Consider the following 14,659-nt stretch of genomic DNA (forward strand, 5'->3'; position numbering starts at 1 on the left):
AATGGCTATTGTCCTGTACTCTGGGAGTGAACTCAAAGTCCAAGCACAAGACATTTATGCATATTAAGTTCCAGGGGTATTGGTGAAAGCCATCAAAGTGAGGGAAGGCTGGTGAATTGACACTTCAAGATACAGCTTTCTTGCTTGGGCCTTTTCCTGGCCTACAAGAAAGAACATCATTCGCTCAGTCACAGGCAGCTGTGGAATAGGAAACTGAAACTGGCCAATACACTTCTGGCTTCATCTTCCGCCCCTCTTGCACGTGTTCCCTTATTGATGTTGCCCGAGAGCTCCCCTAACTTGCGGCACTCACTTTAGTCTCCAGGCTTAACAAATGTCTGCCTAGAATGCCTTTCCTTGACTTGCCCTTAGGTAGAAACTTACTTCCACTGTAAGTTTGACCACAAACTTACCCAAGGTGGAATCAGGCATTTCTTCTCCGTGGCTCCCAGAGTACCCTGTATCCCTGTTTACAACCTGAGCTGCTTCTCTAGATTTCCTCAAATCTGTATTCATCCAGAACCTAGTACACAGCGGACACATTTGCTGATAGGCAGTCAACAAATGAGTATCTAGAATGCAGAGTATAGAGGCGCCTGGGTGGCTCAGTTGGTTAAGTAACTAACTGCCTTTGGCTCAGATTATGATCCCAGGGTCCTGGGATCAAGCCCCCCACTGAGCAGGGAGCCTGCTTCTCCCTCTGCCGGCTGAACTCTCCCTTTCTCTCTCTCTGGCAAATAAATAAATAAAATCTTATAGTATCTTATAGTAATCCCCTGGTTCCTTGGAAGAGAATACCAAACTTTATTATTATTATTTTTAATTACTGTAATTAATTACTTAGACAGAGAGATAGTGAGAGAGGGAACACAAGCAAGGGGAGTGGGAGAGGGAGAAGCAGGCTTCTTGCCGATCAGGGAGCCCGATGTGGGGTTCGATCCCAGCCTCGGGATCATGACCTGAGCCGAAAGCAGACGCTTAATGACTGAGCCACCCAGGTGCCCCTATTTATTTATTTTTTTAAGTAATCTCTATACCCAATGTGGGGCTTGAACTCATGACCCCGAGATTAAGAGTCACTTGCTCTACCAGCTGAAAGAAAGAAGAAGAAAAAACCGGGTGGAGAACACCAAACTTTAAAACCCGAATCATCTGCTCTTAAAAACGTAGTTAGCTACAGCATGTCCTGCTGGCCAGTGTTTTAGATTTCAGAGACCAGGAAGAATTTTTTTAAAACTGGGGGCACCTACAGAGAAAAATCAACATTTAATTTTGCCAAGAAAGGACATTAAAAAGAAAGCACAAAACTCATAACCACCATCTGATGTTTTAATACCTAAAATGTAAGAAAGAAAAAAAAATCCCAGAATAAAAAGATTGGTCTTTAAGTGTTATTAAAAAACTCATGACATTGTCTGTGTTTTCCATTTCACTCCAGGCAAGTGAACACTTAGCACTGGGCCTCAGATGTGTGTGTGTGTGTGTGTGTGTGTGCGCGCGTGCATGCGTGTAACCCCTGAGCTATTTTATCCCTAGAGAAAGACTGGAAAACTTCAGTCTCCCTCTGACCAGCAAACTGCTGTCTTTAAGAGAAACTGACTCTGACATCAATTCCAACTCTTTCCTAGATGAAAACAGAAGATTCTTAAGTGAGAGAAGGGAAATATCTAAAGACTGAAAAGGGGAACTTTAGAATAAGATCCCCCCAGAGGAAAACAATATCATAGCAAAACAAACCAAAAAAACCCAAAAATGCAAACTAAAAAGCCAGGAAAATCACATATCTGGTAAACTGAGTCAAGAAAAGCTAATAGTAGAATTCCATTATCTTAGGCTAAGGGATTTTCTTTAATTTTATTTTTGTTTGTTACTCTGTACTTTCATAATTTCTATATGCTATTTCCTGTTTTTACTTTTGTTTAGTTTTGTTTTCCACTAGTTTCCTAGCAAAGTGTCTTTTGAAAAACTCCAGGCTAGTCTGTGCTGAACCAAGGGGATTTGTCCATACCTAAGCCAACATAGCTAAGAAGTGAGGGTGTCTCCTGGGACCAGGTGTGGTGGCAGCAGAATGATGGGGGAGAGAGTGTGGACAGCTGCAGTCGCTGGGCCCTTCCCGCCCCCGGTTTTCCCTTACAGAGACTAATGAGAAATCCATATGCTGTAGTAGAAAAATGCAGTGTCTCTTTTCCATTTTCCCATTTTGGACCACTTCTTGTTCCTGACTTTCTAGTGCCAACTACAACGTACAACTGTGCTTCACTCTAAGCAGACTGCCATAGCTTTTATGGAACTGCCATACTTTTTTCCTTAAAATTCTTGCTTTGTGGGGGGTGACTATTTCTTGACCTACTGACCAACTGGCTTCTTTAAATTACATAAACATGATGGAATGGTAGAAAGTGAAAGAGCTGAGGAAAGAAGCTGTTTCAAGGACTATTCATTCATTCAACAAAGCCTTATTGAGCACTAACCATTCAGGCAACATTAACTGGAGGAGTGAGTTCCTGCACTGAGGACCACAGCCATCCAGTTCTCAGTGGTGCTGGGAAGGAAGATAAACCAACAAAGAGAAACCCCACTTTGCATGATGAAAAGGAGAGGGAAGCAGGGGACAGGAGCTTGCGGAATCAGTTCCCGATCCTGACTAAAAGAGTCAAGAACCATGTCCTGAGCGGTGACTTCTGGGCCGAAATCTGATGGCCAAGAAAATCAGTCAAGCTAAAGGAGTAGTGGGTGGAAGCAGCAGGGTTTCTGGGTAGACCCAGGGCACAGGGGGCAGCATGGGGTCAGATGAGACTGAAGAGGCAGGGAGGGCAGTTTCTCAAGGGCCTTGTATCCACGCTAAGAAACCCAGATTTTTTTTTTTCCTGTAGTTGACTAGTTCTTAAATGGCAATTTTGCTCCCTCTGCTCCTGGGGACAATTGTCAATGTCTGCAGATATTCTAGGTTGTCAGAACTGGGGGTGGTGGTGGAGGTGCTACTGGTATCCACTGAGTAGAGAACGGGGAGGCTGCCAAACATCCCACAATGACAGGGAAGTCCCCTACGACAAAGAAGGAGCTGGCCCCAAATGCTACTGGTGCCAAAGTTGAGAAACCCCAGTACAGATGATTGGGGAGTCATTGAAGACAGTTTAAGGAGAAGTGATGGGATCATCCTTCCATTCTAGAAATCTCACACTGGCAGCATTCTGGAGAACTAATGGGATCGCCGCCATCAAGGATAGAGGCACAAAGATAAGTTAAAGGGTGGTAGTTCTAAGAAACGTCTGCGGTGCTAAGGGAGTGACAGTAGAGATGACAAAGAAGAGACAGTTTCAAGAAATCTTTTAAAGACGTAAAATCCTATGATTGAAAACTGACTGGTGTAACAGGGGATGACAGTGATTATCATTCCCCAGAAAAGGGACTTAAGGGGGAAGCATATATTGAAAAAAACATGTTTTTCCTATTGAGGCATGTTAAGTGTGCGATGTCTGTAGGTCATCCAAAATGGAAGTGGTGGGCTGGCTGTTTGGGTCTGAGATCAGGAGGGAAATCTGGGGTTGCAGAAAAGGACTTGGGGGTTGTTGGCATATAGGAAGCAGAGGAAGCCATACGAATAGACAAAATCACCCTCAGAGATTGTGTAAGACGGAGAAGAAAAACCCCAGCACTTAAGGTCAGGTAGAAAAAAGCACCATGCATGAGACTCATGAGAGGCCAGAAGAAAGTGGGTCACGAAAACTAAAGAAGAGTTTCAGGAAGAAGGGAGTGATCAAGAGTGATCAATGCTGTCAAGTCCGAGAACAAGAGGTCAAACATGAACAAGCCAGCAAGAATGCAGGTCAAGTATGAGAATAACAAAGCAAATTTGGATTGAACAAACAGGACATTGTTGACGACCCTGGTGGTTGAGGTTATAGCAAATTGACAGAAGCAGAAGCAAAAACAGCAGGTTGTATGAGACGGGGAGGGAGGAAAGACGATAGTAGCCAGATGGCCTTTTTTTTTTTTCCTTGAGAGTTGCTAAGGAATTAGTTTTTGTTGTTGCTTTGTTTTGTTTTGGAAGAAAGGAGAGATTTAAGGATGTTTAGAGGCTAGATAGGAGGGGTTGGAAATGGACAGGAGGGAGCGGGAAAGGATGAGGCCCAGAGCCCAGGTGGAAGGTTCTGCTTTGGATATGTATTTAACATAAAGATATCAGATAGGTAATCATGATGAAGTTTGTCGGGGGGATGGAGGAGGCTAAGAAAGTTCATGTCTGTGGTATTATCAGTGAGCAATGAAAAATGTCGAAGATCCTTTGAGGGTTTAGATCCCTAGAAAGGGTCCAAAGATAATGTCTTTTTTGTCTACCCATGCCATCCATCACTTCTACTTGTCTTTCAAGACCCAGCATAGATGTATCTTCCAAGCAGACTCCTTTGAAGGTCCCAGCCAGATGGAAGTCTCTTCCCTGCCCGGATGGTCACAGCACTTTGTACGAATTACACTCCTCACTTCCTGCACTTGGGACATGGCTTGACCTCTTGGATCTCTGTACCTGCTGCAGGGCCTCCCACCAGTGTGAGCAGTAAGGACTGCCTAATGGATGCATTGGCTCTGAGCCTTGAACAGCACAGCGGGATGCCCTAGGAACCCACATACGGGGGTGGGGGTGCGGTTGGGGGGGTTGGGGGTGCGAGACTTTGTGGAAGAAATGGTACTGGAACTGGGTTTTAAGGGTTGAACTTCTATGGATAAAGCCAAGGGGGAAGGATGGAAAAAGTATTCCAAGTGGAGAAAATTAGAGCAGTAAAGCCACTTTAAAAGCATGTTGAAAGAACCCCACATTGTTCGATTTGCTAGAGAAGGTACAACAACAACAATGGAGATAATCCCTGCTAACATTTGCTGAGACTTAACCATGTCATCAGGAACTTGACTAAGCATTTTACCTACATTATCTCATTTAATCCTCACAACCACTCCTGATGTAGATTTTAGTATTATCTTCATTCTACATATTGGGAAATGGGACACAGAGATGGAGTGACTTCCCGAGGTTAGTCAGCTGGTGAGAAGGGTGGAACCTGGAATGAAACTGGGTAGTCTGTCTCTAGAGCTTGCCCACTTCCACTTGTTCCAGGGGCTCTGGATACCAGATCCACCAGTGGGTTTAGATGGCCCATGAGTCCTATTACACTATGAAAATTTTGTGAATGTGCATTCATCTGGTGAAGGGGTCTGAGATTTTCACTACATTTTCAAAAAGGTTTATAACCCAAAAAGGGTTAAGAACCATGGGTATATGAAATCCTGTGCTTATGGTGGGACGTGGACATGCAGACTCGAAGTAGAAAAGCCTGAATGTAGACTGAGGGTCTGGAGGAGGTCCTGAGGACAATGGAAGGTACCAAAAATACTGAGCTATGAGCCACATCATTGCAAGAGTATTTTGGCCAATTACTAATACATGCAAAGAAAGACTGGGCTCTATGAATGCATAGATGTTAGAGAGGGGAGAAGAATGATAAGTCAACAATGGGATTTTTCTGAAAGCAAAACACTAAAAAATGAGTGAGATTGTTTGAATCTCAAATTGTTCAAACATGAATGAGCTTTTCTGACTTCCCACCTCTCTCAAAATGAAACTCACAAGGTTGGTTGTATTTCAACTGCAACATATATAATAAGATTTATGTTTAAAGGACTTTAAAAAATACCATTATTGCTCAGAATTTCCCTACTTATCTCCTTTGAATAGACAGGGGGTCCCTAAAATGAAGGAAATGAATTCAATCTTGAAAAGAGTCTCATTTAAGGCAATCTTACATTTAATACAGGTCTTTGAAAAGACAGCATTTTTTTTAATGGCAGTTTTAATCTGGTCCAATTCTACTGATCTCAAACACCAATCTTGATTGACCCTGTATGCACATGTAGCAACCCCATTTTGTTAGCAACTACTCCGTATGGCTGATTGTGTTTTTCAAGACGTTTGCAACAGAATTTCCCATCTCACTTATACTGTGATGTTGAAACTCCTCCCATGGTGGGGTGGGCCAATGTCCCCTTATTTCCCCCCGCACCCTCCACATCCACGCTTGAATCTGGATGGGCTTGTGACTATGATTAAAGTGCTGCCTTATGACTTCTGAGGTGAGATCATAAAAGACAATACCTTTCTACCTGGTTCTCCTGGGATACTTGTTCTTGGAACTCAACTACAATGTTGTCAGGAAGGCCAAGCCACATAGAAAAGGCCATTTGTAGGTGGTATGGTTGACAGCCCCAACTGAGGTCCTTGCCAACAGACTGTAACAACAGCCATGAAGAAGCCTTCAAGAAAAGTCTAGCCCTAGCTTCTGTCTGCCTGCAAAACCATATGAGATCCCAAATAAGAAGCATCTAGCTGAGCCAGGTCAACCCTCAGAACCATAGAGATCATAATAAAATGACTATTAGTTTAAGTCACTAAACATGGGGTGATTCATGATAAGTCAATATATAAGCAGAATACATATTCCAATACATAACTGGAATGCCTTCTGGGTATTCCTCAATCCATTGCAACATGGCTACTGTCCCCAACATTCTACTATGGTTCCTCTGGTAGCTAGCCAGCATCAGAGAGCCCTTAATTGCTGAATATAATGCTGACTTTCCATTATTTAACTCACTCGACCTTTCGGTACCATTTGACACTGGTATATAGCCCCACCTTCTTCAATTTCCACTCCCGTGGCTTCAGGGATATCGCTCTCCCGATTCTCCAATGACACAAGGATCATTTCTGTCAGCTGCTTAAACACTGTGATCCCCAGGATTCCATCTTCTCAATCTATAGGTTCTCTGAGAGCCAAACACTTAGGTTTAATTCCATTTATATGCTTGATATCCAAATAGGGAACCATGGCCTGACTTCTTCTCCCAGCTCAGGCATATATTCATTTACTCATTCAACAGATGTTTACTGCATGCCAGGCAGTGGGACAATGCATACAAGGACCCTAGTTTATGTTCTTGTAAGTATGCCAGAAATAAACAAATAAATAATTATAGATTACAAATAAAATAATTACAGATCATGAACTACTGGGTGAAGACAGCATACTGAACACATGCATTTAATTTCACTTCCTTCCAAAACCTCAATTTTGTCTTCTATTTTAAGGACATAAAGCTCAAAAAACCAGAGAGTGGGAGAAGTGACAGCAATAGATTTTTGAATTCTAGAAAGCGGATCAACAGTGAAAATGACTTGACTGATTCAAGAAAGTCAAAGGGAAAGCCAAGAACAATTCTTAAAAGTCTTAGGAATTGACAGCCTCAAGCACCTCCAGAAATGGGGAGCAGAAGGAGTGGCTCAAAAAAGGAAGATCGTTTGAAGGCTGATTGAGAAGCAACTTGATCTCCAAATTCCTGTTCCCTGCGTGCTACTGGGTGACTGCCCCCCCCCCCATGGTAGCTCTCTATAGATTTATTCCCTGAGAAGGATTTCTGGACTGGGAGGTCTATAGACAGAGAAAGGCAGAGATATCATTACTGAAAATAGGGGTATTAAGTGAATGATGCATACTAATGTTGAGATTTAGCTCCTAGCCCTAATTCCTCCAGAAATTCAGATAGGCTTTTACTCTCAGGAGACTGAAGGAATTCTCTGAGGACAATCACCAGCCTAAGAGGAAAGAGCTGAAGGTACAGATTTGGGAGGATAGTTGCCCAAACCATGGCCCAGTGAGATCTTCCTGTAATTAGGCTCACCGTCAGAAAGTTCCTCTCAGGGCGCCTGGATGGCTCAGTGGGTTAAGCCTCTGCCTCTGGCTCAGGTCCTGATCTCAGGGTCCTGGGATCAAGTCCTGCATCGGGCTCTCTGCTCAGTGGGGAGCCTGCTTCCCTCTCTCCCTCTCTCTCTCTCTCTCTCTCTCTGCCTGCCTCTCTCTCCATCTACTTGTGATCTCTCTCTGTCAAATAAATAAATAAAATCTTAAAAAAAAAAAAAAAAAGAAAGAAAGCTCCTCTCAAATATACAGATTCCAATCACCTGTTTAAGTTTCCATGAAGTGAAGTGAATTGTGGACCCCCAAAATTCACAGCAATTCACTTCACTTCATAGCAATGTTCTGAGGCTTCTTTTAATCCTAAATTATTAATTTATATTTTTGAGTCATGTTGAAGCCCTAATCTCCAGTGTAACTGTATTCGGAGACAGGGCCTTGAGGAGGTAATTAAGGTTAAGTAAGATCATAAGGGTGGGGCACAAGCGCAATAGGAAGAGACACGGAAAAGCTTCCCCCTCTGTACAAGTACACACAGAAAGAAATCTAGGAACACACAGTGAGAAGGCAGCCATCAGCAAGGCAAGAGAGACCTCTCACTAGAAACTAAACTGGCCAGCACCGGGATCTTCAACTTCCCAGCACTCCCACAAAACTGCCAGAAATAAAATTTCTGTTGTTTAAGCAACCTAGTCTGTGGCATTTTGTTACGGCAGCCCGAGATAACTAATATTAATCTCTAACAAAATGAAAAGAAAAATAGCAAGAGGAAAGAAATTAACTATGCAGGGGGAAAAATATTTCCAAAACTATCACCAGAGAAATGAAAGCACATACACACACAAAAACTTGTCCATGAATATTCATAGTAGCATCATTCATAATAGCTCCAAAGCGGAAACAATCCAAATGTCCATCAGAAAGAACAGGTCAATAAAATAGGTATGTCTATGTTAAGGAATATCATTCAGTAGTAGAAAGGAATGAAGTACTAATACAATGATATAACCTGGATGAACCTTAAAACATTGTGCTAAGTTAAAGAAGCCAGTCACACAAGACTACATTTTGCATGACTCCATTTATATGAAATGTAGACAAAAGGCAAATAGACAGACAAATTAGATTAGTGATAGTCAAGACTGGATGGGGGAGACAATGGGAAAACTGAGGATAGCTAAAGGTTATAGAATTTGTTTGGTGTAATGAAAATTCTGATCAGTGATGACTGCACAACTCTGTGAATATATTAAAACTACTGAATTATATATTTTAAATGGGTGCATTATATCTCATAATGCTGTTAGTAAAAACATTAAAATTTAACAAGTAACACAAATTAAAAAAAAAAAAAAAACTTTTGCTCTAAAACAATACTAAGTACTTATGTAAGAGTTACAAGAAAATAATTAAGTTGCAGGGAGAGCCCCCTGGGCAGCTCAGTCCTGAAGCATCTGCCTTTGCCTCAGGTCACGATTCCAGGGTTCTGGGATTGAGCCCCATGTCAGGCTCCTTGCCCAGTGGGGAGCTTGCTTCTCCCTCTCTCACTCCCCAGCTTGTGTCCCCTCTCTTGGTGTCTCTGTCAAACAAATAAATAAATTCGTTTAAAAAAATTAAGTTGACCTTTATTTGTCTGACGTGGAAAGATTTCCAAGACTTATTGTTAAGTGCAAAGAGTAAGTCAAAAAGCCATATATATGATGTTGTTAACACTTAGGTAAAAGAAAACTGCAAAATAAAACTCTCTACATACACACACACAAATGCACAGAGAACATTTTGGAAAAGATAACTGTAAACAAATGATACATTGTGATGTAGGAAATTTTTCCTACATTATTTATAAAAATTTAGGAATAATACAGAATAAAAATAAAGGTAGATAGGAACTCCAAGAAAAACAAAAAATAATAAGAAAGCAAATATAACCATAATGATCACTGCTTTGGCAATAATTTATATTTATATAGTCACAGACCAAAAGAACGGTAAAAAAAAATCCAATTAGAAATTAGGAAAAAGATACAAAGAGATATTCTGTTAAAGATATATGAATGGCAAATAAGCACATGAAAAAATTTAAGACATTCAACCTCAGTATCCATTGGGGAAATACAAGTTCAGACCATTATGAGATGTCACAGTATACCCATTAAAACAACTATGGGGCGCCTGTGTGGCTTAGTTGGTTAAGGAACTGCCTTTAGCTCCGGCCATGATCCCGGGGTCCTGGGATAGAGACCAGTGCCAGGTTCCCTAATCCTTGGGGGCCTGATTCTCCTCTCTCTCTGCTAGCTGCTCCCTTGCTTATGCTCTCTCTCTCTCTCTCTGTCAAATAAATAAATAAATAAATCTTAAAAAACACACACACACACACACACACAACTAAAATAGGGGCATCTGGGTGACTCAGTCCAACTCTTGATTCTGGCTTAGGTTATGATCTCAGGGTTATCAGATCAAGTCCCACACTGGGTTCTGTGCTTGGTGCGGAGCCCGCTTGAGATTCTCTCTCCCTCAACCTCAGTCCCTCCTTCCCTCCTCCTCTCTCCCTCCCTAAAGACAAACAAACAAACAAAAAAACACACACAAAAAAACCCACAAAAAACTAAACTAAAATAAAAAATACTGACAATACCAGATGTTGTCAAGAATGTACAGAAACTCATCTCTCATTCACCAGTGATGAGAATGTAAAATGGTACAGTTCACTCTGGAAAATAGTTTGGTAGTTTCTAAAAACTAAATGTAAGCTCACATACAACCTAGAAACTATACTCCTAGGCATCTATCCCAGAGAAATGAAAATTAACATCCACACAAACAGCTGTACCCAAAAGTTCATATCTTTATTCAGAATAGCCCCAAACTGAAAACAACCAAAATATCCTATAATAGTTGAATGGTTAAACAAACTGTTATAAATACACACCACAGAATACTAATCAGCAACAAAAGGAATGAACTACTGCTATAGGCCACAATTTGGGTGTGTCTCAAGGACATTATTCTGAGTAAAAAAAGCCAATCTCAAAAGGTCACATATCATGTGATTCCATTTATGTAACATTCCTAATGACAAAATTACAGAAATGGAGAACACATTAGTGGTTGCCAGGGGCTAGGATGGTGAGGTAGAGGAAATGGAAATGACTAGGAAGGGACAGTATGAGGGAGCTATTTGTGGTGATGGAATAGTTCTGTATTTTGATTATTTAAATCTAAACATGTGAAACCTTGATTATATTAAGCCTACACATGTGAAAAAATAGCCTAGAATAATATACACATTGTACAAATGTCAAATTGTACAAATTTATGGCTTTGATATTGTATTATACTTACATAAAATATAATCAATGGGGAAACTGGGTGAAGGTACATGGGACTATACTATTTTTGCAACTTCCTATGAATCTATCGTTATTTCAAAATAAAATTTTTGTAAAAGGACATCAGAGCCCAAAACAGGTCTTAAGAATTAAGAACACAACAGCAGAAATTAAATAGGATTAGAAGATAAAGTTAAATAAACAAATCTCCCAAAGAGAGCAAAAAGACGAAGATAAAGATGTGGAAAACAGGAAATAAAATTTAAGAAAATTAGAGAACCAGTCTTATAGAAGCGACATGAAAATATAATTAATTTAAGAAAGAGAGAATGCGGGCGCCTGGGTGGCTCAGTGGGTTAAGCTGCTGCCTTCGGCTCAGGTCATGATCTCAGGGTCCTGGAATCGAGTCCCGCATCCGGCTCTCTGCTCAGCAGGGAGCCTGCTTCCCTTCCTCTCTCTCTGCCTACTTGTGATCTCTCTCTGTCAAATAAATAAAATCTTTAAAAAAAAAAGAGAGAGAATGGAGGGGGGCCTGGGTGGCTCAATGGGTTAGGCCTCTGCTGATCTCCGAGTTCTGGGATTGAGCCCCACATGGGGCTCTCTGCTCGGCGGGGAGCCTGCTTCCGCCTTTCTCTCTGCCTGCCTCTTTGCCTACTTGTGACCTCTTTCTCTCTGTCAAATAAATAAATAAATAAATAAATAAATAAGAGAGAGAGAATGGAGAAAATAGGAGGGTGAAGTCAACAACAAAATAATTCAAAATAATTCAGCAGAATTTCACAGCATATAAAGACATGAATTCTGGTGCCTACCAAAACGAGTGAAGAGACCCACAGCAAGGAGTATCTTTGTGAAACACAACACTGTTAACATAGAGAAAATTCTACAAGCTTCCAAAAAGGAAAAATCAAGTCAAGTACAAAGGTACAGCATGGCTCTGGACTTCTCCACAGCCACAGTGGATGCTAGAAAACTATAATGCAATGTTTTCAAAATGCTGATGGTTTCCAACTAAGAATTCTATACTCCACCAAACTTGCAAGCAAATAAATGTGAAGGCAGAATAACGTTTTCAGACATGCTTAGCATTTTAGAAAGAAATAAAAAATGGTTATTTCTCATGCACTTTTTTCCAAGAAATTACTGGAAAATGTGCTCCACTAAAACAAGGAAGTTGGACATCTTCCTCTAGGACACAAATGTATGACCACACAGAGCATCCCAGCTCTGGTCCCCTACACTCTTCTCTCTCCCACATTCCTGATCTCATCAATGGCATGGGCACTGCTGAGTAGCCCAAGCTGGGAAACTAAGTCATCCATTCCACTCTCATTTCTCAAAGCTAATCATGAAGTCTTAATGATTTAACTACCTAAATATTTCTCATTTCTGTCCCATGTTCCATGACGTTCCTTTAGATCTATATGGTAAATACCACCTAACCCATCTGCCTACCCCCGTCCTGGCCTCCTCAACTCCACGATGTGGCTAACAGTCGTCTGCCTAAAATGCAAATCTGACCACATCATTCAGTTACTGAAAGATCCTCAAAAGCTTCTCAAATTCAGTCCAGCAGGCAAGATAAATATGGGGCAAACGGCCACTCTCCCCATCTATCTCCCCCACCTTCATGATAGAGATTATATTCGATCCTGGTATTGTCCTGCAGAGCCTCACAACTTTCTCCGCATAGCTCACAGCCAACCACCATGAAATGAAATAATTTGCAACTCCTGTTCGGAATAAAGGCCCGGAAGACCCTTCCAGACTTGACTCCAGCTTCTCTACAGGGAACTAACTGTCCACTCCCAGTCACCTCGCCATTTCAGACCATGGCCAGGACCGACGCTTCCTTCCCTCACTCGTCTGTGCTCTCGCATCCTGTTCCCCAACCACGCTGTATTCAAATGGTTTCCAAGTCTCCCTCCCTAGACTGAACTTACTAACGGGCGAATGCCTTGTCTTACTCTGTGCTTCTAGCGCCTGCTGCCATGTAAGAGTCCAGTCAACATTTGTTGAAACTAAGGGGCCACAAATACCGCGGGGCACTAGAGGCGGAACCAAGTTCAAGGTCCTATCGGTTAGAGGGTAAACGACGGTCAAATTCTGCGTCCTTTCCAAATGGCTTGATCTGCTTATTCCTACTCTTCTGCATCCCCATAATCAGAAATGATGGCTGCTCCTGATTTTGCTCCTTCCGTGTTCCGGGCGTTCATTCAGGTGTTCATTATTTTATGCAACTGCCGCGCCTAGACTGGAAGCCCTTTGAGGGAAGGGGCTGTGTCCTCGCGCACTTCGCGGCTCTGGGCGACAACCGCCGGCGCTCAGGGAGCATGTGCGGGAGAGGCCACTCTCCCGCACCAGATCCGGGCCTCAGCTCCGAGTCCCCCGGGCCCGCCCCGCCTCCCTGCGCTCTCCAGACCCCTCCTCACGCCGGCCGCTTCCCGCCTTCCGGCCAGCGGAAGTCGCTAGCTGCTCTTCCCCGGCCACGTGGAGCCTTTTCCGGTGCGCCCGCCCCCTCCGGCTCTCCGATCCGGACCTGGCCCTCACCTCAGGATTCCCAATGTGCCTCCGGACAGACATATCTGCTCCAAACGACCACGCTGGGATTCTAGCCTCACCGGTAGCCTCTAACCCTAGCTTCCTACCCACCCCCCAACAACCTCTCTCGGCCGCCTCCTTACAACCTCTACTCCGATTGGCCTTCTTTCTCCGGCCAGCCAATGGAGGCCCTGTTTACTCTGCCATTGCGGGGTCAAGGGAGAGCGAAGCGCCGCTCAATGGTTGCCACAGGCAACGGGGAACGCCAGCTGCGGAAGCCTTTTGTGCTTTGCGCGGGTCCCCGCCGGCTGCTGTCTGAGCGCGGGAAGAGGGATGCGGGGGGGAGGGGTAGGTTAGCGCCTGCGCGTAAGCGGATGCGCAGAGCCCAGGGAGTGGGAAGGGCGGGAGAGCAGAAGGCGGTGGAGGGGGACTTCAAGGGGGAAACAAGTATTTCTAGGTAGTGTGCAGGCACATATGTGACACAGGGCACCCTCCCCTCCTGAGGACATCTTAAGCAAACATCTGGGCTACTTCTACAATAGGGAAAAGATCTGAGACAGAGTGGTTCAGCAAGAATGGGAATCTCTAGTTTATTATTTTCGGGTTAAGTTAATATGCAAATTATGCAAAATATCATGGGTAAATACAGTAATTATTGTAGCTTTAAAAGCTTTTTAGCTAGCTACTGAACGGCAGCCTTAATTGCAAAGCGCACACACCATTCTGTGATTCACCATTCATTTAACAGATATTTAATAAGCACCTTATGAGAAAAGCTGCAGTTGGTTTTGTGGAGGATGGGAGGATGACTAAGAACCAGTCCCGTTGTCATGGAAACCATTGTGACTCCTGCCATCAGCTGCCACCTGTTCTTATTCCAGATCTGAAAATTAAGTCCTAGCACCTTTACAAGACTATCACACACACAGTTTGACTTTGGCTCCAAAATGTCCCACCAAATCCAACAAAATTATTTACTTTGACATGGGAGAACAACACAGTAACCCTTTGTCCTTTGCTCTAAGTTGTTTTTCCAGGAATGGA

General features: G+C 42.9%; 1 protein-coding gene across 1 annotated transcript in view; it reads right to left on the reverse strand.

Annotated features, from left to right (window-relative positions):
* The window catches only part of CEP41 (centrosomal protein 41), a 47,836-nt gene extending 33,937 nt beyond the window's left edge, over positions 1-13,899 (reverse strand). The window contains exon 1 of the mRNA XM_004741748.3: positions 13,625-13,899. Coding sequence (XP_004741805.1) covers positions 13,625-13,657 — 33 coding nt within the window. The 5' untranslated portion in view covers positions 13,658-13,899. The remainder of the gene's footprint in view (positions 1-13,624) is intronic.
* Positions 13,900-14,659: the final 760 nt, after the last annotated feature.

The sequence above is a fragment of the Mustela putorius genome, unplaced genomic scaffold (assembly GCF_011764305.1).
Source record: "Mustela putorius furo isolate JIRA1106 unplaced genomic scaffold, ASM1176430v1.1 tig00003845_pilon_pilon_pilon, whole genome shotgun sequence".
NCBI classification, from domain to species: Eukaryota; Metazoa; Chordata; class Mammalia; order Carnivora; family Mustelidae; genus Mustela; species Mustela putorius.